This window comes from Heloderma suspectum, chromosome 6 (assembly GCF_057233095.1).
Source record: "Heloderma suspectum isolate Gila_16-S chromosome 6, 16-S_ref, whole genome shotgun sequence".
Classification (NCBI taxonomy): domain Eukaryota; kingdom Metazoa; phylum Chordata; class Lepidosauria; order Squamata; family Helodermatidae; genus Heloderma; species Heloderma suspectum.
In genome coordinates this window covers 114150680-114176340 of record NC_139463.1, presented here as the reverse complement: position 1 = coordinate 114176340, position 25661 = coordinate 114150680, and the positions used below count along the sequence as shown (strand labels likewise).

The window sequence follows — 25661 nt, the reverse complement described above, 5'->3', positions numbered from 1 at the left end:
AATTGGACTATGATCATATAGTCAGCCCCTTTAGCATTTGGCACATGAAATGCCTGCTCAATATCAAGTAAATAATCAGATGGGACAGGGAGTATCTCATGCAAAAGTTTATCCACAAAAATAGGCAATTTTACATCATTAGACAGATTTTTCTCCAGCAAAGGAGATTGTTACCTTGTTGTGGTGCTGGAGCTTGAGCACCTCAATGAGCTAAACTGTGAAGGGACACCCAAGATGGGAAGGTCATGGCAGAGAGGTCAGACTAAATACGATCCCTGGGGAAGGTAATAGCAACCCACCCCAGTATTCTTGCTGTGAAAACTAAATGGATCTGTACAACCAGAGATATGTCGGTATACCATCGGAAGATGGGACTCCCAGGTCGGAAGATGGTCAAAATGCTACTGGGGAGGAACAGAGGATAAGTTCAACTAGCCCCAGATGTGATGACGCAGCTAGCTTAAAGCCAAAAGGGTGGCTAGTGGCCGACGGTGCTGGTGGTGAACGACGAATCCAATGTTATAAAGATCAACACACCACAGGAACCTGGAATGTAAAATCTATGAGCCAGGGCAAATTGGATGTGGTTATTGGGGAGATGTCAAGATTAAATATAGACATTTTGGGTGTCAGTGAACTGAAATGGACTGGAATGGGCCACTTCACATCAGATGACCACCAGATCTATTACTGTGGACAAGAGGACCACAGAAGAAATGGAGTAGCCTTCATAATTAATAATAAAGTGGGTAAAGCAGTGCTTGGATACAATCCAAAAAAAATAGAATGATCTCAATTCAAATTCAGGGTAAGCCATTTGACATCACAGTGATCCAAATATACACCCCAACCACAGATGCTGAAGAAGCAGAAGTAGATCAGTTCTATAAGGATCTGCAGCACCTTCTGGATAATATGCCAGAAAGAGATGTAGGGATGTATGAAAGTCACTTACTTTTTGGCAGGTGTGATTCGTGGGGGGGGGAGGCGCTCTGTCCCTCCCCCCAGAATCCTCCCTGGCCGGGTCCATGGAGCTGCCGGCCAGGGTTGTCCACAGCCAGAGTTCAGGCCGCGGCCAGGCTGCTGCGGCCGCAAATGGCAGCCGCCGTAGTGGCTGCCATTTGCGTAGGGATGTCAGAGAATTCCGCCATGGATCTTGGTGAGGCTGAATGACAGTGCATTCGGTCCCCTGAAATCCATGGCGGAATGAAGCCCCCCACCCCCCACCCCATGAAAGGCATGCGAAATGGATCACTTACCTGCTGCCGTCCGCGCTGACTTGCAAATGGCGGCCGCGTCTGTGGCCACCATTCGCTTCCTCATTATAGCTGTGAGAGGCTACGTAAATAATTACGTTGCCTATCACGGCTAATGCAGGGATGTCATTTGCATCCCTGCGGAGGCTGTGATAGGCTACGTAAGTATTTACGAGCCTATAATTGCAAAAACACACACAAGAAAACAGTGGACGCAAATGGCGGCGGCTACACCATTTGCGTTCCCTGTTTTTTTCCCTGCCGTAATAGCCTACATAAATATTTACGTGGGCTAAAATGGCAAAAAAAAGGGGACGCAAATGGCGGCTGCCATAGCCACCGCCATTTGCGTCCACTGGTTTTTGTTTTTGCCATGATAGGCTACGTAAATATTTACAGCAAAATCATTTTTTTTGCCATGATAAGCTATGTAAATATTTACGGCAAAATCAAAAAAATCACAGCAAAATACATGGACGCAAATGGCGGCGGCTACGGTAGCCCCCATTTGCGTCCCTGCAGGCTGCCCAGCGGCTGGATGTCCGGCTGCGGGCGGCCCCAGCCGGCGGCTCTGAGGAATCTCCACAGATCGGACCTGGCTGGACAGAATTTCGGGGAGAGGGACGGATCGCCTCTCCCCCCCACGAATGTCACCCTTCGAAAAGATAAGTGACTTTCGTACATCCCTAGCCTGCACCCTTCCTGACATAGATGGAGTTCTCTGTTGAGATCTGCAGAGGTGACTGCTGGGATTTATCCAGAGCAGGTGGGGAGAAAGGGGAAAACAGCAGCTTGCTACTTTTTCCTCTGGCAGGCAGTGTGGATGGGGGGCCATCAGGTATTGGTGAACACTGGAGTTGCCTTTAAAGTGAAAGGAGGACTCTGGGGTAGTTTGGAACTTGAATGGATCACAAATATAACCTTGAAGGGTGTCTGGCTCAGGAGGCATCCCACTGTAAGTAGTAAGCACTTATCTTCCTAATCTCATTTTAATCATGATTTCTATCATAATGTCACCCCTGAGCGGGGGAAGAAGAGGGGACTTTAGAGCTTGGAGAGAAGCAAATCCCATGACATTGTAGAATAGATGAAACAGCAGAACACCAGAATTGCATGCAAGCACGCACACGCCTACACACACACACACACACACACACTCACATACAGCTCTCTTTCTCTTTCTCTTTCAAACCCCCCACTCATTTATTCACACACCGCACTCATTCATACATGCATGTGTGTGCATGCGTGCATGCACACGCACACACACACACACATAGGGATTGCTGTGTGGGGATGGCTGTGGGTGGGAGGAGGCTGAAGCCTCACACCCACCAAGTTGCCCTACCCAATTTCAGCCTTAGCAGTCACTGCTTCAAGTAGGAAATTCTGCCAGTTTCCTAGGATCTTTTAGGTAGGAAACAGTTTACCTTCAAGGATCTATGGTTCCTGCCATAGAAGGCTCATTCCAAGAACATCCCTAGAGGGTCCTAGAAAGTGGGCAGGAGCCTTTGAGCACTGCATCCTAGGATTGTTGTTGTTGTTGTTCAGTCGTTCAGTCGTGTCCGACTCTTCGTGACCCCATGGACCACAGCACGCCAGGCCTTCCTGTCCTGCGCTCTTTCCCGGAGCGTGCTCAAGTTCATATTCATTGCATCCGTGATGCTATCTAGCCATCTCATCCTCTGCCGTCCCCTTCTCCTTTTGCCTTCAGTCTTTCCCAGCATCAGGGTCTTTTCCAGGGAGTTTTCTCTTCGCATTAGGTGGCCAAAATATTGGAGCTTCAGCTTCAGTATCTGTCCTTCCAATGAGCACTCAGGGTTGATTTCCTTTAGGATGGACTGATTTGACCTCCTTGCAGTCCAGGGGACTCGTAAGAGTCTTCTCCAGCACCACAGCTTGAAAGCATCAATTCTTCGGCGCTCAGCCTTCCTTATAGTCCAGCTCTCACAGCCATACATTACTACTGGGAAAACCATAGCTTTGATTAGACGGACCTTTGTCGGCAAGGTGATGTCTCTGCTTCTTACTATGCTGTCTAGGTTGGCCATAGCTTTCCTCCCAAGGAGCAAGCGTCTTTTAATTTCATGGCTACAGTCACCATCTGCGGTGATCTTGGAGCCCAAGAAAGTAAAATCTGTCACTGCTTCCATTTCTTCCCCTTCTATATGCCACGAAGTGATAGGGCCAGATGACATGATCTTAGTTTTTTTAATGTTGAGTTTCAAACCAGCTTTTGCACTCTCCTCTTTCACCCTCAACAAGAGGCTCTTGAGATCCTCTTCGCTTTCTGCCATTAGGGTGGTATCGTCTGCATATCGAAGGTTGTTGATAATTCTCCCGGCAATCTTAATTCCGACCTCTGATTCATCCAACCCGGCATTTCTCATGATGTACTCTGCATATAAGTTAAATAAGCAGGGTGACAATATGCAGCCTTGTCGTACTCCTTTCCCAATTTTGAACCAATCGGTTGTTCCATCTCTGGTTCTTACTGTTGCTTCTTGACCCTCATACAGGTTTCTCAGGAGACAGGTAAGGTGGTCTGGTACTCCCATCACTTTAAGAATTTGCCACAGTTTGTTGTGATCCACACAATCAAAGGCTTTAGCGTAGTCAATGAAGCAGAAATAGACGTTTTTCTGGAATTCTCTTGCTTTCACCATGATGCAGCGAATGTTGGCGATTTGATCTCTAGTTCCTCTGCCTCTTCGAAACCCAGCTTGTACTTCCGGTAGTTCTCGGTTCGCATACTGCTGAAGCCTAGCTTGTAGGATTTTGAGCATCACCTTGCTGGCATGTGAAATGACCGCAATGGTGCGGTAGTTTGAACACTCTTTGGCGTTGCCCTTCTTTGGAATTGGAATGTAAACTGACCTTTTCCAGTCTTGTGGCCACTGTTGAGTGTTCCAGATTTGTTGGCATATTGAATGCAGCACTTTAACAGCATCATCTTTTAGGATTTTAAATAGCTCGGCTGGAATACTGTCATCTCTGCTAGCTTTGTTGTTACTAATGCTTCCTAAGGCCCACTTGACTTCACTCTCTAGGATGTCCGGCTCAAGTTCAGTGACCGCACTATCATGGCTATCAGGGACATTCAGGTCTTTCCTGTATAGTTCTTCTGTGTATTCTTGCCACCTCTTCTTCATCTCATCTGCTTCTGTTAGGTCCCTGCCTTCTTTGTCCTTTATCATGCCCGTCTTTGCACAAAACGTTCCCTTGAGATCTCCAATTTTCTTGAAGAGATCTCTAGTCTTTCCCATTCTGTTGTTTTCCTCGATATCTTTGCATTGTTCATTTAAGAAGGCCTTCTTGTCTCGCCTTGCTATTCTCTGGAACTCTGCATTCAGTTGGGTATATCTTCCCCTTTCTCCCTTGCTTTTCGCTTCCCTTCTTTCGTGAGCTACTTGTAAAGCCTCATCAGACAGCCACTTGGCTTTCTTGCATTTCTTTTTCTTTGGGACGGATTTCGTTGCTGCCTCCTGAACAATGTTACGGACCTCCGTCCATAGTTCCTCAGGCACTCTGTCTATCAGGTCTAATCCCTGAAATCTATTCCTCACCTCCACTGTATATTCATCAGGGATATGATTTAGGTCATACCTGAACGGTTTAGTGGTTTTCCCGACGTTCTTCAATTTAAGCCGAAATTTTGCAAGAAGCAGCTCATGATCTGAGCCACAGTCAGCTCCAGGTCTTGTTTTTACTGACCGTATGGAGCTTCTCCATCTTTGGCTGCAAAGGACATAATCAATCTGATTTCGATATTGACCATCTGGTGACGTCCATGTGTAGAGTCGCCTCTTGTGCTGTTGGAAAAGAGTGTTTGCTATGATCAGCATGTTCTCTTGGCAAAACTCTCTTAGCCTTTGTCCTGCTTCATTTTGTACACCAAGGCCATGCCTGCCTGTTATCCCGGTGATTTCTTGACTTCCTACTTTAGCATTCCAATCCCCTATGATGAAGAGGACATCTTTTTTTGGTGTTAGTTCTAGAAGGTGTTGTAGGTCTTCATAGAACCGATCAACCTCAGCTTCTTCGGCCTCAGTGGTTGGGGCATAGACTTGAATTACTGTGATGTTGAATGGTTTGCCTTGGATTCGTACTGAGATCATTCTATCATTTTTAAGATTGTACCCCAGTACTGCTTTTCCCACCCTTTTGTTGACTATGAGTGCTACTCCATTTCTGCTCTGGGATTAACTAGGAACATGGTTTTGATGGCAGGAACCATAGTGCCTGTTCGTAGAGCAGTTTTCCCTTTTGTTTGAGTTCTGCTCCATTTTTTTTTTTCAGGAGGGGCACTTGTGATCTGGGGGCCACGATGGGAGATTACCTGAGGCCAAGGAGGTCATATTTTTGCAACAGTATTGTAAACAAAACACATCTGATAATGGCCAATGAGGGAAAGATGTGTGGTGACTCATGATGACATGATGTGCAGGGTAGAAAAAGAACATCACAGTGCACATGCCAGGTTCCAAAATACAATTTTGGTGATAAGCATTCACAAAATTTTGGAGATGTTTCAAATATCATAACAAGGGATGGCATGGGAGTCTGAGAAGGGGTGGTGAAGGAGATTCTCCCCCATCTGACCTCCCGGACCCCACTCGCTGAGCCATCAGTCACTGATGGACCCAGCTGCTGACTGAGTGCCCCAGAGTTTGGTGGGCAGCTGGGGGTGGCACTGAGGCCTCCTCCTGCCTCCACCAGCTGTCAAGGAAGCCCTTGACAACCAGTGGGGCAGGAGTGGCCTTGGCACCCCAAGGTAGGAGGAAAAGGCTAGAGTATTTGTGATGAATGCAGCCCCAAGGACTCCAGCAGTTAAGCCCTTGTGTGCACAAAGCACAAAGGCTTGACTGCTGGAGTCCTTGGTTCAGAGAGGAGGGGCAGCTCACATGGCTCAGTGAGCGGGGTGAGCAGTAGGGATGTATGAAAGTCACTTACCTTTCCGCAGATTATGTTGATGGTGGGGAGGAGGCGTTCCGTCCCTCCCCACGGAATCCTCGATGTGGGGAGAGGCGATCCATTCCTCACCCCCAGAATCCTCCTTGGCCGGCTGTGTTCTGCAGTTGGTCTGCGGAGCAGCCGGCCAGGCCCAGCCAGGCCAGAGCTGTCCGCAGCCAGATTTCCAGCCGTGGAGGGCTCTGGGGGAAAAACACACCACCGCATATGGAAATGGTGGCGGCTATGGCTGCTGCCATTTGCATTCCTTATTTTTGATGTCTTAATCTACGTAAATATTTACGTAGACTAAGACGGCGAAAATAAGGGGAATGCAAATAGCATAGTGGACGTTATTTGTGTTCCCCTTATTTTCGCCGTCTTAGTCTACATAATTATTTACGTAGACTAAGACGTCCCAAAATAAGGAACGCAAATGGTGGCAGCTTTTTTTTTTTTTTAACCAGTAGTTTCAGGCTATGTAAGTTTTTACGTAGCCTAAAACGTCTGGGTTAAAAAAAAAAAAAAAAAAAGGCATATGCAAATGGCAGCGGCAGTGGCTAGAGTGTTGGGCTGGGAGTCGGGCAATCTGGGTTCTAGTCCCCACTCAGCCATGGAAGCTCATTGGGTGACTTTGGGCCAGTCATAGACTCTCAGCACAAGCTACCTCACAGGGTTGTTGTAAGGACAAAATGGAGAGGAGGAGGTTTATGTGCTCTGTCTTGGGCTCCTTAAAGGGGAAAAAAAGGCAGGATATAAATGTAATAAATAAATAAATAAATAAATAAATAAATAAATAATGTTAAAGCAATTTTATTGTTCTCGGGGATAAGATGCACTTTTCCAGGAATCCACCTCATACAGTTTTGCAGCCCTGACAGATGGCAGATTCTAGGGCTTTGACAGGCACTCGCCAAGCTGCTGCTGCCATCTCCAACAGCTGCTTGCAGCATCACATAAGCTTCTGGATGACCTGGTGAGCACTCAGCAAAGCTGTGGGGCCATCCACCTTCAAGCTGTCATTATGCAGAATAGTGGTGGCTCAGGTGGGCTCTTCCGGGAAGGTGATGCATGCTCTCCCCTACTTGTAAGGTAGGGATGTACGAAAGGCACTTACCTTTCGGGATTATGTTTATGGCTGCGGGGGAGGTGTTCCGTCCCCCCCGCCCCAAATCCTGGCCGGCTGGCTGTGCTCTGCAGGGATTCTGCGGAGCTGCTGGCCAGCTCCACCAGCAGCCGGACATCCGGCACTGGCTAGCAGGGACGCAAATGGCGGCGGCCATAGCCACAGCCATTTGTGTCCCTGCAGTCAGCCGTGATATGCTATGTAAATGTTTATGTAGCCTATCATGGCTGACTTTTTTAAAAAAAAACAACAACAACGCGCTTACGCAAATGGCGGCAGCTACGGCCGCCGCCATTTGCGTTCCTTATTTTGAGACGTCTTAGTCTACGTAAACATTTACGTAGACTAAGACGGCGAAAATAAGGGGAACGCAAATAGCGTAGACGCTACGCTATTTGCGTTCCCCTTATTTTCGTCGTCTTAGTCTATGTAAATGTTTATGTAGAGTAAGATGTGCCAAAATAAGGAATGCAAATGGTGGCGGCCATGGCCGCCGCCATTTGCGTATGCGCGTTGTTGTTGTTGTTTTTTTAAAAAAGTCAGCCATGATAGGCTACATAAACATTTACATAGCCTATCACATTTTTTTTTTTAAACCTAGCCATGATAGGCTACGTAAATCTTTACGTAGCCTATCACGTTTTTGTTTTTTTTAAAACTGGAAATGGCAGTGGCGGCAGCCAATTGGAATACCAGCCACCACCCTGCTGCCACCGCACCGCCTCCGGAGCTGCCACCAGAGTCGCCGCCACCAGGAAGATCCGCCCAAGGTAAGTCTCATCCTGGCGGGGGGCGGGGAGGCAGGCCGCTCCGCCACCAATTTTGGGAGGATCCAAAAATTGGGAGGATCCAGCGCATTCGGCCTCCCCGAGATCCGTGGCAGAACTTTCGTACATCCCTATTGTAAGGAAGGGAGAATGTGCAGCTGGAGGAGCTCCTGTTGCTGCACTCCAAATGGTCTTCTTCTCCTCCATGCAAGGAGGAGATGGCAAGCAGTTGGTGCATGGCAAAGGAACTCTGAGGGTCACCATTATGCACAAAATTGTGGCTTGCCCTCTTCCCAGAAGAGGCCGAGATGGTATTTTGCTCTCAATGATGGCAGTTCACAATGAGGGCAGGCTGCTACCAGACAGTTGCTGAGCCCCGGGGCACTTGGCGGCTGGGTCCGTCAGCATGCCATGACTCAGTGAGCGGGGGTCTGAGGGGTGGACGTGGAGGAATCTGCTGGACTCCCAGACCCTGCCAGGTGTTCACAACATCCCTAGCAGATTCTGACTTTGAATTCTTAAGCGAACAATGTGATCCAAGTAAGAAAGAGTGAGATGGAGAGAGGAGGCAGTTTCATTAGCTTTTTATGTCCTTGTGGAAAGCTTTATTCCACTCCATCAACTACAGTGACGGATACTGCTTTCATGGAACTCCAGAGGGCAATTGGGAAGTTTCTACCTGATCTCTCTTTGGAATGGGACTCGACCAGTATACGTTGTACATGGGACATCTAAGAATTAATAACTGCTGCTTACACTGCTCCTCACTGGAGTACACCAGAGGGCTTTGTTCAAAGGATGAATTTGGTGAATTACTTCGGAGTGGAATTAAGCCTAGGCCAGGAATGTTTCTTAAAAATTCTCTAAGTAGTTACAAACTTATAAAAGATGGAGGAATCACTTGGGAATTCAGAATCAATATCCTCTGTTTCAATTTTAATTTGTAATCAAATTATGGTTATGTTTTGTTTTGTTTGAATGAAGCATCAACTCATCATTGGTGAGTTCACTTCAGTGGGACATGATAAAACATAAATGTGTAGTATAAAAGAGGAGAGAAGGAGGCAGGCAGACAATGTCCATTTTAGAGCCTGCTTCACTGGACTGTCCCAGTACAATAAGGGTGGGTTACACATGGCCTGAGGGCTGCATGAGGTCATCCCATCTTTTTTTGGGGACCCCCAGATTATTATTGGTGAGACAAAAAAGCCACATTTTCCTTTCAAAATAAGTTGTGTGGGGAATACGTGCCTTGTTTTAATGCAATTTCACACTCTCCTGGGGACTGCAGGAGCACAGTTTTGCATTCAAACAAGATGCACACTTCTTGTGCAAACAAACAAAAAATGTGGGTTTTTCCACCCTCACTGCTGGTATAGGGATGGCAGAGAATTTCTCCCCGAACCTTCGGGGGGCCGAGCACCAATGTGTTCGTCCCCCCAAAGAAGTTTCAGGGAGAAATCCTCCGCCCCCCCGCCCCCCCGGGACGGGACTTACCTTTCCTGAATGTCCCTCCCGGCGGCGGGTCCCGGCGGTGGTTCGGCGGGTCTTCGTCAGGGGAGCGGGCGGCAGCCGGTCTTTCGACCGGCTGCCTCCGCCGCCATTCCAATAAAAGTAAAAAAAAACAAAAACGCCCCCGTGATAGGCTACGTGACGATTAACGTAGCCTATCACGGCTAGATCTGCAAAGTCAGCCGTGATAGGCTACATAAATCGTCACGTAGCCTATCACGGGTGACTTTAAAAAAAAAAGCGCTTACGCAAATGGCAGCCCCCATAGGGAGCCGCCATTCGCGTTCCTTATTTGGTCGCTGTACTCTACGTAAAGATTATGTAGACTACGGCGAAAATAAGGGCAACGCTATTTGCGTTGCCCTTATTTTCGCCATAGCCTATGTAAATCTTTACGTAGACTACAGCGACCAAATAAGGAACGCGAATGGCGGCTCCCTATGGGGGCCGCCATTTGCGTACGCGCTTTTTTTTTTCTTTTAAAGTCACCCGTGATAGGCTACGTGACGATTTACATAGCCTATCATGGCTGACTTTGCAGATCTAGCTGTGATAGGCTACGTTAATCATCACGTAGCCTATCACGGGGGCGTTTTTTTTTAACTTCTTATTTCGCGGCCGGGCGAGGCGAGGCGCCTCCTCCCCAGCCTGAATTTCGGCCGGCCAGGGCGGGAAGTCTCTCCCCCGGCCTGAATTTCGGCTGGGCGAGGCGGGAAGCCTCCCCCCCCGGCCTGAACTTCGGGGGGAGAGCAGCGAAGCGCCTCCCCCCCACCGCGAACAAGCTGCGAGACCAGGTAAGTGGCTTTCGTGCACTCCTACTGCTGGAATTGCCTCTGAAATTTGTCAGCAATTTGGCAGTGGCAGTGTTTTGGTGGTGTTGGTAGAAATTGGCCCCTGGACCCTTGCAAGTTCTTCAGCCATGCCCTTTAGAACCATATACCACCATCTGGGCTGCTGGCAGGGGAGGAGGGATCCAAGAAGAGAGGCAGACATGCAGATGAAGACCACCTCAGAGCATGCTTGACCAAGACTAGGGGATGCCAAAATATATACTATTTATAGAGATTATATTTATGATTTTTGAAGTTACTTGTAAGTTGCCATGGAAGGCTTTCTGTTCCAAAAAGTGGGAGATAAATAATTTTAAAAGAAAGAAAGAAAGAAAGAAAGAAAGAAAGAAAGAAAGAAAATATAGGATTGCGCAAGTTCTTGGTGGGATGGGGATACCAAGTCATCTTGTCTGCCTCCTGAGGAATCTGTATAACGACCAAGTAGCAATGGTAAGAACAGACCATGGAACAACGGACTGGTTTAAGATTGGGGAAGGAGTACAGCAGGGTTGTATACTCTCACCCTACCTATTCAACCCGTATGCAGAACACATCATGTGATGTGCTAGGCTTGATGAAGCCAAGGCTGGAGTTAAAATCGCTGGAAGAAACATTAACAATCTCCGATATGTAGATGATACCACTTTGATGGCTGAAAGCAAGGAGGAGCTGAGTAGGGGTGGACGAAAGTCACTTACCTGTCCTCGAAGGACGTTCGCGGTGGGGGGGAGGCGCTTTGCTGCTCCCCCCGTGAAGTTCAGGCCGGGGGGGAGGCTTCCCACCTCGGCCCGGCCGAAATTCAGGCCGGGGGGGAGGCTTCCCGCCTCGCCCGGCCACGAACGCGAAAATTAAAAAAAAAAAAAAACGCCCCCTGATAGGCTACGTGACGATTCACGTAGCCTATCACGGCTAGATCTGCAAAGTCAGCCGTGAGAGGCTACGTCAATTGTCACGTAGCCTATCACGGGTGACTTAAAAAAAAAAAAAAGCGCGTACGCTAATGGCGGCCCCCATAGGGAGCCGCCATTCGCGTTCCTTATTTAGTCGCTGTAGTCTACGTAAATGTTTACGTAGACTACGGCGAAAATAAGGGCAACGCAAATAGCGTTGCCCTTATTTTCGCCGTAGTCTACGTAAATCTTTATGTAGACTACAGCGACCAAATAAGGAACGGGAATGGCGGCTCCCTATGGGGGCCGCCATTATCCGTACACACTTTTTTTTTTTTTTTAAGTCACCCGTGATAGGCTACGTGACGATTGACGTAGCCTATCACGGCTGACTTTGCAAATCTAGCCGTGATAGGCTACGTGAATCGTCACGTAGCCTATCAGGGGGCGTTTTTTTTTTTCTTTCATTGCAATGGTGGCGGCGGCAGCCGGTCGAAAGACCAGCTGCCGCTCCCGCCCCGCTCGAACACCCGCCGAACCGCCGGCCGGACCCGCCGCCGGGAGGGACATTCGGTGAAGGTAAGTCCCGTCCCGGGGGGGGTACGGGGGGCGGGGGGGTTCGGAGGATTTCTCCCCGAAACTTGTTTGGGGGGCCGAACACGTTGGCCCTCGGCCCCCCGAAGTTTCGGGGAGAAATTCTCCGCCATCCCTAGAGCTGAGGAACTTTATGACAAAGGTGAAAGAAGACAGTGAAAAAGCTGGGTTGCAGTTAAACCTAAAAAAACCGCCAAGATTATGGGAACCAGCTTGATTGATAACTGGCAAATAGAGGGAGAAAATGTGGAGGCAGTGACAGAAAGGCAGTTTGTCTTTCTAGGCGCAAAGATTACTGCAGATGCTGACTGCAGCCAGGAAATCAGAAGACATTTACTTCTTGGGAGGACAGCAATGACACATCTTGGTAAAACAGTTAAGAGCAGAGACATCACACTGACATCAAAGGTCCGCATAGTTAAAGCAATGGTCTTCCCCGTAGTAACCTATGGCTGTGAGAGCTGGACCATAGGGAAGGCTGAACAAAGGAAGATAGATGCTTTTGAACTGTAGTGCTGGAAGAAAATTCTGAGAGTGCCTTGGACTGCAAGGAGATCAAACTAGTCCATACTCCAGGAAATAAAGCCAGTCTGCTCACTTGAGGGAATGATATTAAAGGCAAAACTTTGGCCACATGATGAGAAGTCAGGATACCCTGGAGAAGATGCTGATGCTAGGGAAAGTGGAACGCAAAAGGAAGAGGGGCTGACCAAGGGCAAGATGGATGGATGATATTCTGGAGGTGACGGACTCGACCTTGGGGGAGGTGGGGGTAGTGATGGCCGACAGAAAACTCTGGCGTGGGCTGGTCCATGAAGTCACGAAGAGTTGGAAGCAACTGACTGAATAAACAACAACAAACAATGCAATCCTATCATGTTTACACTGAAGGATACCCAGTTGAATTAGACTTACTGTAAAGAGCTCTGAAAAGGAGCACTCCCTTTCAGGTGATACAGTGCAAAACTGGGGATACAGCTCAAAATTTTGTTCAGGGTCCCCCTTTGTTTCTCCAAATTTCAAAGCAAATAACTGAAGATGGTTGGATATTGCATGATAAGCACATTCTTCAACCTCGGTTTCATATTGTTTGAACTCCAGCAATGACAGACACTTATATATCTTCTAGATTACACTACTATCGTTGGTCCCAATTCAATCTCCACTGAATTCAAACCCAGTTCAGATTTGTGAACAACATAACTCCAAGTATATAGCTCCTACCAATCTGGTTTGCAATCTTCCCTTCCGGAGATGAAGTACAATCGTAGCAACGAAATTTCTCCCCCTCCTTCTTTTTCCTGCTGCAACCAGGATCACACTTGTCATTGCAGAGAGACGAAGGAGGCACCTATCCTTGAACAAAAGTAACAGATAGCACTCAGAGGATGTTTGAGGGAACTTTGCTTTAGAAATATCCACTAGTAAGTAAGCTGACATAGAACAGTAAGTAAGTAAGTGGATATGGAACAATAATACTGATGCTCCTCAGCTTGATTTATGTGGTGGTGGTGGGGATTCCACCCAATGTCCCAGGTGCAATCCCTGGTATCCTCAATTAAATATGTCAGGTGATGTGTGGGACCTTCTGCCTGAGACCCTGTAGAGCTACTACATATGACCATATCCAGAATGACAAGACAAGACTTGTGACATTGGCAGCTTTTCTACACTCATCATTCTTTCCTCATGGTTGTTTATGGGTTCTTTAGATGACATCAGAACCCTCCATTGGCTCTTTAGATGACATCACTTCTGTGTTTAAATACCATTTTTGATTAGGTGTTTTTTTGTTTGTTTTTTAAGAACAGGGAAAATGTGGCATTTAATTGTGAAAGTGAAAGAAACCACTTTTTCCCCTTAAGTGTGTGTTCTTTTCTGCAATTCCACAGTGCCACCTAGAGGTTATGTAGCAGAAAAGCAGGAAAGGGAAGGCTCTTTGTGTACTGCTCAGATCTCAATTCTGCGATGAAACCAAAAGTAGATACAGCAGATTAACAGCCCTGTGTAGAAAAGCTCTGGATTAACCGGTGCCACAACTTCATTTCATTTTAACATAATAGGATATATGACAAGCATAAAAGCATGTGGGACCCTACTAATTGTGATCAGTTGGAGGAAGTGTAAGAACTGCCCCTTACTCACTGGCCACACCTCTTCAGGTTTTCAGGTAGTCCTTCCTGAGTCACCCAGGCCTCAACAACCCTGTGTGGGTCAGACAAAGGGATTACGTATCCTGCCACATCAGTCACTTAACTTTATCAGCTCCATATCTAAAGGCTAAAACATCATTTAGGAATAGCCTGTTTGCTTGGATTTGTATGTACACAATTTCATAGGTTAAACATCTGTCACTCAGTCTAGACTAAACCCTTCCCCCTCATTTTTAGGGGTGCACGAAAGTCCCTTACCTGTCCTCGAAGCTTTTCGCGGTGGGGGGGAGGCGCTTCATTGCTCCCCCCGTGAAGTTCAGGCTGGGGGGGGAGGCTTCCCGCCTCATCCGGCCGAAATTCAGGCCGGGAGGGAGGCGCCTCGCCTTGCCCGGCCGCAAACTAAACAGTTAAAAAAAAAATGCCCCCGTGATAGGCTACATGATGATTAACATAGCCTATCATGGCTAGATCTGCAAAGTCAGCTGTGATAGGCTACGTAAATCGCCACGTAGCCTATCACGGGTGACTTTAAAAAAAAAAAAAAAGCGCTTACGCAAATGGCTGCCCCCATAGGGAGCCGCCATTCACGTTCCTTATTTGGTCGCTGTAGTCTACGTAAATCTTTACGTAGCCTACGGCGAAAAGAAGGGCAACACAAATAGCGTTGCCCTTATTTTCGCCGTAGTCTTTTTGTGTAGCCGTAGTCTTTTTGTGTAGCCGCCGCCTTTTGTGTACACGCGTTTTTTGTTTTTTTTTAAAGACAGACGTGATAGGCTACATAAAGATTTATGTAGCCTATCATGGCTGACTACAGGGACGCAAACAGCCGCGGCTATGGCCGCCGCCATTTGCGTCCCTGCTAGCCAGCAGCCGGATGTCCGGCTGCTGGCGGAGCTGGCCGGCAGCTCCACAGAATCCCTGCGGAGAACAGCCAGCCGGCAAGGATTCCGGGGGGAGGGACGGAGCGCCCCCCCCAGCGGAACCCGGCGGAGCCAGGTAAGGCCAATTTCGTACATCCCTACATTAGTCACTCCCAGTTCAGACCTCATTAGTGTATTTGTGAAGTTAAGGATTCCATTTTACTCCAATGCATATTATTTACAGATACTTACATTGAGCTTGATTTGCATTTTCACTGCCCGTTAACCCACTACGGAAAAATCCATTTGTATCTCTCCATCATTCAGTTGTGTTTTTGTGGACCTGTATGATTTGGTTTTATATGCAAATGTGGCCACCTCACTGCACACTCCAACTGCAGACAGTTTATGCAAATTTAAATAACACCACTTCTTACTTCTCCCCACTGTCTGAACAGCTTATTTAATAGGTCTGTGCATGGACCCCCTGGCTTCACTTCAGATCTCTTCAGACCCCATCCACTTTGCTTTGGATTCAGATCCGAAGTGAGATTCAGATATCTGAATAATTCTGCTTTCCCATTGACTTGCATTGGAAAATAGAAGTAGTCATAACCTTTTCAGTTTTCATGATAAATACATGAAATTTGGATGTCTATCATCCGTCATGGAGGGGATTCTACCTAGGGATGGCGGAGAATTTCTCCCCGAATCTCTGGTGGTGAAATTGGTGGTGAAATTCTCCACTGGCCCCCCACCCCCCCCGGGATGGGACTTACCTCATGCGAATGTCCCTCTTGGCGGTGGGTCCCGGCGGCGTTTCGGCGGCGTTTCGGCGGGGGCGGCGGCGGCGGCCGGTCTTGTGACCGGCTGCCGCCGCTGCCATTGCAAAATAAAAAAGTAAAGTAAAAAAACAACAACAACCCACACCCATGATAGGCTACGTAATGATTTACATTGCCTATCATGGCTAGATTTCCAAAGTCAGCCATGATAGGCTATGTAAATCATCACGTAGCCTATCACGGGTGACTCTGGAAAAAAAAAAAGCGCGTACGCAAATGGCGGCGCCCATGGGGTGCTGCCATATGCTTTTCTTAGTTTGACACGTCTAGTCTATGTAAAGATTTACGTAGACTACGGCGAAAATAAGGGCAACGCAAATAGCATGCCCTTATTTTCGCCGTAGTCTACGTAAATCTTTACATGGACTAGACGTGCCAAACTAAGGAACGCAAATGGCGGCTCCCTATGGGGGCCGCCATTTCCGTACGCGCTTTTTTTTTCCAAAGTCACCCGTGATAGGCTACGTGACGATTTACATAGCCTATTACGGCTGACTTTGGAAATCTAGCCATGATAGGCTACGTAAATCCTTACGTAGCCTATCACGGGTGTGTGTTTGTTTTTTACTTTACTTTTTTTTTTCGCGGCCAGGTAGACGGGGTGCTCCTCCCCTGCCTGAATTTCGGCGGCGAGGGATGGGGTGCCTCCCCCCCTCGCCTGAACTTCGGGGGGAGAAGCAAAGCGCCTCCCCCCCACCACGAAGCAAGCTGCGGGACAAGGTAAGTCCCTTTCGTCCATCCCTAATTCTACCTACCAGTTTCAAACAGTCTGGTCCATTAGTTCTTGGGCTAAGTGGAGTTAATTTTTTTTTCAACAAAAACTCTCAAAGCAGAGAGTGATATGCTGTTTCCATAGAAGTGCATGAAATCTGGGAACCTGTCAGGCTGCATAGAGGTGATTCCACCTGCCAAATTTCAGACTGCCTGGCCCAGTAGTTCTTGGGCTACGTGGAGTTAAAATTTGATTTTTTTTTCTCCAACAAAAACTCTCAAAGCAAACAGCTATAATGTTTCACTGTTTCTACAGAAGTGCATGAAATCCGGGCACCTAGGAGCCCCCAAGGAGCTGACTGAACTTGCCAAACTTCAGACAGTTTGGCCCAGAAGTTTTTGTGCTGGGAAAAGATAAAATTCACTGTTCTCAGAAACCAAAGGGCAATCAAAATCAATCACTATCAAAATGATAGTCAGAGAAGTGAGGTGTTTAAGCAGTGATTAGGAGGGGGTCTCTATCCCTAATCTCTGCTGTAGATTTCATTGAAGTGCAAATCCCTCTCCACTAGTCCTACTTTAATATTCAGCTTCACATTGACTTGAACAAAGAACAACAATGGTGGTCTCTTGTCTGACCGAGGAAGGAAGCAAACACAGCAACCCTGCAAGCTAGGCACATTGATTTGAATTGACAGCACCGGCAATGGTTGTGTCTGACAGAGGCAGAAAGACAGAGTAACACTGCCATGTGGGCACGTTGATGTGAACGAAGAGCAACAACAGTTGTCTTCTGGACTGACAGAGGCAAGAATGCTGGCACATGGCTTGGAGAGAGAGAGAGACACCAGGCTCCCCCTTTCCACTACAGAAGGAGATGCTGCTCCTTTGGCAAGAGTGCCACTGCTGCTGCCTACACCAGCCTCCTCAAACAATGACCTCAGGGCACTGAGACTGGTGTCCATGCTCTGCTGCACTGCTACACCAGGAGGCACTATCTGGACTGGGGTGACCCAGCTCGGCTATTGGTGCTGCTGGTCCCACCAGCACCTCACCCACCTCTCCCTCTGCCAAGGCCCTGGAAATGCCTTGTTTTGGGCTTGCTTTGCCGCAACGTAGTGTAAAATTTAAATAATCTATGTTGTGTAGTGCTTGCCCACTGTGTTTTGAAATGTGGACTGTGTAGTGCTTTGCCACACACTTCTTGCTTATCCACAACACAAGCATGCACACACACACACACACACACACACATAAAGGAAAGCAGATACTGAACTACCTGCAAACAACGGGAGTGGGTATATGTAATTCTGACAGAAGAGAAAAGGCTGTTTGATTATTTATTTATTTAAGGGAAAAGAGATCAAAAATAGGGAGGGAAGGAATACAGGAATTGAGAAGGGTGGGGTGAAGGAGCCAAGAACAAGGAAAGGAAAATTCTTTCTCTCTGTCTCCCATCCATCCATCCATCTATAATATTAAAAAAAAAATCTAGAAAGTAAGAGAAAACTAATGGTTGAGAATTGAGAAGTGGGGAGTTAAAGAACAAGGTAAGGCAAGGAAAACTAAAGTAATTTTAAACATTTTTCTTTGGTTTTTTTAAATAAACTATCAAGAAAAGAATGAAAGGTAAAACCTATGGGGGGCAGGGAGAACCAGTGAAGGAAAGGAGGAAACTCAAACTAAGTACTTTTAAAATGCTTGTTTTTTAAAATCCTGCCAGATGAATCTAGGGATGTACGAAAGTCACTTACCTTTTCGCGGAATTAATTCGCGGTGGGGGGAGGCGCTCCGTCCCTCCCCCCAGAATCCTTGATGGGGGGGAGGCGATCCGGTCCTTCCCCCCAGAATCCTGCCCCGCTGGCTCCGCTCTGCGGCGGCTCCACGGAGCAGCCGGCCAGGGCCGTCCACAGCTGGAGTTCTGTGGACGGACAGATTTGCATCCAGCCAGGCTGCCGTGATAGGCTACGTAAGTATTTATGTAGCCTATCATGGCTGGCCAAAAAATAAAACACACACACAAAAAACAGCATACATAAATGGCGGCAGCTACGGCGGCCACCATTTGTGTTCCTTATTTTTCACAGTTTTATCTTACGTAAATATTTACGTAGGCTATTACAGTGAAAAAAAGGGGAATGCAAATAGCATAATGGGTGCTATTTGTGTTCCTGTTTTTTTGCCGTAATAGCTTACGTAAATATTTACATAGGCTAAAACGGCGAAGAATAGGAAATGCAAATGGCAGCAGCTGTAGCCGCCACCATTTGCGTACTCCTTTTTTGTGGTTTTTTTGCTTGGCTTGCTGTGATAGGCTATGTAAATACTTACGTAGCCTATCACGGCAAAGACCAGGATGCAAATGGTGGCCGCGGCAGTTGGTCGAAAAACCAGCAGCTGCTGCCGCCGCTGGAGCTGCCGCCGGAGCCACCACCACCGAAAACATCCGCCCCAGGTAAGCTTTGTCCCGGGGGGGAATCCACGGGAGGGTTGGCCGTTCCGCCATGGATTTTGGGGGGCCGAATGCCAGTGCATTCGGCCTCACTGAAATCCATGTTGGAATTATCTGCCATCCCTAGATGAATCTGATCTCATTTTTTGATCAAGTAACCTCCCTTGTGGACTGAGGGAATGCTACGAACATAATATACCTTGACTTTAGCAAAGCTTTTGGCAAACTGCCCCATGATATACTGGTTAGCAAACTAGCTAAAAGTGGGCTAGATGAAACAACGATCTGGTGGATCCACAGATGGCTACAGAATCGGATTCAAAGAGTGTTTATCAATGGGATCTTCCCAACTGGGGAGAGGTAATGAGCGGGGTACTGCAGGGCTCAGTCCTGGGCCCAGTGCTCTTCAACATTTTTATTAATGACTTGGAGGAGGAGGTGCAGTGAATGCTGATCAAATTTGCAGATGACTCAAAATTGGGCAGGATAGCTGATGCCTTGGAAGACAGAAACAAAATTCAAAGTGATCTTGATAGACTGGACCTCTGGGCAGAAAGCAACAGAATGAAATTTAATAGGGAGAAATGCCAAGTTCTGCACCTAGGAAAAAGAAACTAAATGCACAGTTACAAGATGGGGGATATTTGGCTCAACAATACTGCAAGCGAGAAGGATTTTGGAACTGTTGTAGATTACAAGCTGAATATAAGCCAACAATGTGATGTGGTTGCACAACAGGGAAATGCTATTTTGGGCTGCATGAAGAGAAGTATACCTTCCAAATCCCATGAAGTACTAGTTCCCCTCTACTCAGCACTGGTTAGGCCTCAACTGGAGAACTGTGTCCAGTTCTGGGTAGGGATGCACGAAAGTCACTTATCTGGTCTCGCAGCTTGCTTCGCGGTGTGGGGGAGGCGCTTCTCTGCTCCCCCCAAAGTTCAGGCCGGGGGGGGAGGCTTCCCTCCTCGCCCGGCTGAAATTCAGGCTGGGGAGAACCATCCCATCTCCCTGGCCGTGAACTTAAAAAAAAAACAAACCACGCCCCTGTGATAGGCTACGTAACGATTAACGTAGCCTATCACGGCTAGATCTGCAAAGTCAGCCATGATAGGCTATGTTAATCGTCACGTAGCCTATCACGGGTGACTTTGAAAAAAAAAAAGTGCGTATGCAAATGGCGGCCCGCATAGGGAGCCGCCATTCACGTTCCTTATTTGGTCGCTGTAGTCTACGTAAAGATTTATGTAGACTACAGGGACCAAATAAGGAACGCGAATGGTGGCTCCCTATGGAGGCCGCCATTAGCCGTACATGCTTTTCTTTTCTTTTTTAAAGTCACCCGTGATAGGCTACGTGATGATTAACGTAGCCTATCACGGCTGACTTTGCAAATCTAGCCATGATAGGCTACATTAATCGTTACGTAGCCTATCACAGGGGCGTTTTTTTTTTTTTACTTTTCTTGTAATGGCGGCGGTGGCAGCCGGTCGAAAGACTGGCTGCTGGTCCCGCCCCTGACGAAGACCTGCCAAAGCGCCGCCGGGACCCGCCGCCAGGAGGGACATTCGTGAAACGTAAGTCCTATCCCGGGGGGGCGGGGGGCGGGGGGGTGGAGAATTTCTCCCCAAACAACCTTCGGAGGACCGAATGCGTTGGCACTCGGCCCCCGAGGTTTCGGGGAGAAATTCTCCCCCATCCCTAGTTCTGGGTGCCAAACTTTAAGAAGAATGCAGACAAACTGGAGAGGGTTCAGAGGAGGGCAAAGAAGATATTCAGGGGACTGGAAACAAAGCCCTATGACAAGAGACTGAAAGAACTGGGCATGTTTAGCCTTCAGAAGAGAAGACTGAGGGGAGACATGATAGCGCTCTTCAAGTACTGGAAAGATTGTCACAGAGAGGAAGGCCAGGATCTCTTCTCGGTCATCCCACAGTGCAGGACATGGAATCATGGCTTCAAGTTGCAGGAAGCCAGATTCCGCCTGAACATCAGGAAAAACTTCCTGACTGTTAGAGCAATACATCAAAGGAACCAATTGTCTGGGGAGGTAGTGGGCTCTCCCACACTGAAGGCATTCAAGACTGGAGGCTGGACAGCCATCTGTCAGGGATGCTTTGACTTAAGGATGGCGGAGAATTCTGCCATGGATTTCAGTGAGGCCGAATGCACTGGCATTCAGCCCCCCAAAAACCATGGCAGAATGGCCTCCCACCCCCTGCCACCCCGCGGAATCCCCCCCAGGACGAAGCTTACCTGGGGCGGATGTTCCGGCAGTGGCAGCTCCGGCGGTGGCTCCGGCGGTGACGGCAGCTGGTCTTTCGGCTGGCTGCTGCGGCTGCAAATGGCGGCCACCATAGCAGTCGCCATTTGCATCCTGACAGGCTGCCGTGATAGGCTATGTAAGTATTTACATAGCCTATCATGGTAAAGGCAGCCACGCAAATGGCGGCCACTACGCCATTTGTGTACCTGCAAATGCAAATACTTACATAGCCTATCACGGAAAGAGCAGTGGTGCAAATGGCGTAGTGGCCGCCGTTTGCACCCCTGCTCTTTGCCATGATAGGCTATGTAAATACTTATGTAGCCTATCACGGCAGCCTGGCAGGACGCAAATGGCGGCCGCAGCAGCCAGCTGTGGCCGGAAATCCGGCTGTGGACAGCCCTGGCTGGCAGCTCCGAGGAGCTGCCGCAGAGCGGAACTGGCCAGGGAGGATTCTGGGGGGATGGATGGCATGCCTCCCCCCCACTGCGAATCAAAGCTGCGAAAAGGTAAGTGACTTTCGTACATCCCTATTTTGACTTGGATTCCTGCACTGAGCAGGGAGTTGGACTTGATGGTCTTGTAGGCACCTTCCAACCCTACTATTCTATGATTCTATGAAATGAATCTAGAAAAGAAAGAAAGAGAATAGTTGATTTGGGAAGAAAGAAGAAAGACAAAGCTGTAGTAGAAGCATACTCACACACACACCTCTGTCAAACAAAAAGGGACGCAAATAGTGCCCGCTACACTATTTGCATTCCCCTTTATTTTCGCCATAATAGTCTATGTAAATATTTATGTAGACTAAGATGGCGAAAAATGAGGAACGCAAATGGCAGCGGCCATAGCCGCCACCATTTGCGTATGCATTGTTGTTGTTGTTGTTTTACCAAGAGCCCTCTGCAGCCGGAAATCCAGCTGCAGACGGCTCTGGCCTGGGCCTGGCCGGCTGCTCTGCGGAGCCGCCACGGGGCACAGCCAGCCGTCGAGGATTCTGGGGGGGAGGACCAGATCGCCTCCTTCCCATCGCGGATTCTGGGGGGAGGGATGGAACGCCTCCCCCTCCCATGAACATAATCCGCGGAAAGGTAAGTGACTTTCGTACATCCCTAGTATATTCCGATAATAAATACATACGTTTTTTTTAAAAAAAATGAATTGTGCTCACCGCCTTTTTTGTGGGTGTTCTTTTTCAATTGAAATCCTCCGTCTCCATTTACTTTCAGCCAAAACACTTCCTCCTCCTAGGGGCTTCCCAAAAGAAGGCTGTTCTAGGTGTGCCTGAGCGATGCACTCTTTGTTTAAAGCAACACTGTTTTAAAGATAGGAAAAACCTTTTAAAATGACCATGCTGGTCTGGAGCCCTGCATGAGGTATTATTCTCCCTGCTAAACTTTGTATTTCCACATCCAGCATTGTTGTTGATGTTGTGAAGCTAAAATGGAGAGGAGAACCAACTCTGTGCATGTCTACTCAGAAGTAAGTCTTATTGAGTTCAATGGGATTTACTCCTACACATGTCAGCACCCCACTAGCCCCCAGCTCAGCTTTGTATTTCCACATCCAGCTCATTAGCAAACCTCCTGTTAGTTATCTGACTGGGTGACTTTGGGCTGGACTCTAACCACTACACCATACGTCTGTTATGAAACTCATGAAGAAAAAGAGACAGTATAACAGAAAGTTGTTGCTGAAGCAATCACACTTGTTTGAATAAAAAGCACACTCTGCAGATGCTCAGGGAATGGACAAAATGAGGAATAAACATACCAGGGAATATGAATAACTATATTCTTCTAGTGTGTGTGTGTGTGTGTGTGTGTGTGTGTAATTTCCCTCAATCCAGCTGTTCCCTGGCACACAACCCCATTCACCCAAGGGTCTTCTGAGACAACTAACAAGAGGTTTAATTGGTTTATGGTAGAACCACCTTTTCTGAAAGCTGCCTGCTCCCCACCCAGATTTTTTTCTATCTCAAGCCAAGCATCATATCTCGAGCCAAGCCTTTTGTGAACCGCCCAGAGAGCTTCAGCTATTGGGTGGTATAGAAACAAACAAACAAACAAATGAAATATTGAATATCGAGAACACTGACATACCATTTACCTGTGACAGCTAGCAGGGTTATCGATCTGTAGTAATGTGATCAGATTTACAGCCAACTTTTTGAATTGGAATCATTATCACCTTAAGCAAAGTTTCAGGCATATTGCCAGTTTTGTTAATAGAACTAAAAAGAGCAGACAGGAGTATGTGTGTGTGTGGGGGGGGAGAGAGAATCACACTGACCTTGAATAATTCAGGGGGGATAAAATCATGGGACCAGGCACTTCCCCTGATTTCAGACATGAAATTAAATCCCTCACTTCCTGAGGGGTCACTGGAGCCCATTTAGGGAGCACTGATAGGTTTTCTACTCTTTGGTCAGAAGAGTATTTGTGTCATTAAGGGCACAATTCTATGAAGAGAGTCACCAGCCTCTGAACTCAGAGATTGGTGCCAATCTTATGTATGATGGCTGGAGCACACATAGGCTAGAGTGAAATCTCATGGCAAAAACTGAATGTTTATGTGTGGCCATAATATCTTTATACTTGATTCTGTGCGTTTCACTTGTCATAGCAACCAAAGTTAGCAGCAACTTGTTCGTTCATATCTTTACCAAAACTATATCCATTTTTTTTTTTAAAAAAAGGTCAAACCAGTTTGCCAACATACAAGCAGAAAGCATCTATAACATCAAATTGACATTTATAAGATACTTCTTGGAAATAAGGGTCCTTACAATGGAAACCTAATTGACTCCTGTGAGGGGTGTTTAACAAATAAAATTCTATGGAACATATAATTGATGTGAGATGCAACCGCACCAATGATGACTTCATTTGGCTGGTGCCACTCATGTGGAATAGGAAGCGGGTCAGTTGGTGCACATTTCATAGTACTCACTGTGCATACTTGGGGAGGAAGGAAGAAAGCCACCAGCAGCAGCAACATCACAAACCCCAAACGCCTGAGGCCAAATCTTTCCTGCAAATGTTGATGTTCTTGCTCACTTTACAGCAGCAGCATCACTAGCTGCTTTGTGACTGGTTTAAAGTAGGGATGGCGGAGAATTTCTCCACGAATCTCTGGGAGGCTGAATGCCAATGCATTCGGCCCCCCGAAATTGGTGGGGAAGTTCTCCGCCGGCCCCCCGCCCCCCCCGGGATGGGACTTACTGTGGCCAAATGTCCCTCTCAGTGGTGGGTCCCCGAGGCATTTCGGCGGCGTTTCGGCGGGGGCGGCGGCCGGTCTCCTGACCGGCCACTGCCGCCACCATTGCAAAATAAAAAAGTAAAGTAAAAAAACAACAACACACACCCGTGATAGGCTATGTAACGATTTACGTAGCCTATCACAGCTAGATTTCCAAAGTCAGCCATGATAGGCTACGTAAATCATCACGTAGCCTATCACGGGTGACTTTGAAAAAAAAAAAGCGCATACGCAAATGGCGGCACCCATGGGGCACCGCCATTTGCGTTCCTTAGTTTGGCACGTCTAGTCTACGTAAAGAGTTACGTAGACTACGGCGAAAATAAGGGCAACACCAATAGCGTTTTTAAACATTTAAAAAATGTTTTTAAAATAAACATTTGCGTATGCGCTTTTTTTTTTTACTTTACTTTTTTTTCGCGGCCGGGGAGATGGGGCGCTGCTCCCCGGCCTGAATTAAGGCGGCGAGGGATGGGGCGCCTCCCCCCCGGCCTGAATTTCAGCCAGGTGGGGCGGGGTGCCTCCCCCCCCTCGCCTGAACTTCGGGGGGAGAACCGAAGCGCCTCCCCCGCACCGCGAAGCAAGCTGCGGGACCAGGTAAGTCCCTTTCGTCCATCCCTAGTTTAAAGAAGCTGGCTTGGCTTGAAGTTGAGTTCTGCTAATGTACTTCTGAAAGAGGATGCTGCCATCCTTATGCTTAGCCTCATGTCTGTTCTAAAATTGTGCCTTGAATGCCAGTGGAGAGACAATTATTTCAAGTCTCACCTATGCAATGCAAATAGGAGAACTATTCAGTCCTAGTGACAAAGCCCTGCAATGTGACTTTAGCACCCAGTGGCACAGCACAGGTTCTATTGATCTGAACCTTGTTAGGTTGTTATTTTTCTTTCTAGTGCCTTCTGAGAAGCCACTGGAGCTTTAGTTAGATGAATCAATGACAGTGATTTTGATCATTATAGGGGTGATAATCACTTCTCTGATGTTCTTGAGCTCCCTCTGGTGTTGAGGCAACATACTTGATAGTTCTTACCACAATATTCTTCTTTTACTTACTGGGACAGGAACTGGACATTGATTTCAGAATAACCTACAGTGAACTTCAGGATGGGATCAAGGGGAAAATGGGCATGTTTGGAAAACCAGTGGAAATTGTGTTGTTTATTTGATCTTACACTTCATTTGGATATTGAT

General features: G+C 47.6%; 1 protein-coding gene across 1 annotated transcript in view; it reads right to left on the bottom strand.

The window, feature by feature from the left end:
- LOC146342614 (vomeronasal type-2 receptor 26-like) overlaps window positions 1-24209 on the bottom strand; it is a 36374-nt gene extending 12165 nt beyond the window's left edge. The window contains exon 1 of the mRNA XM_084807932.1: window positions 23998-24209. Coding sequence (XP_084664058.1) covers window positions 23998-24209 — 212 coding nt within the window. The remainder of the gene's footprint in view (window positions 1-23997) is intronic.
- Window positions 24210-25661: the final 1452 nt, after the last annotated feature.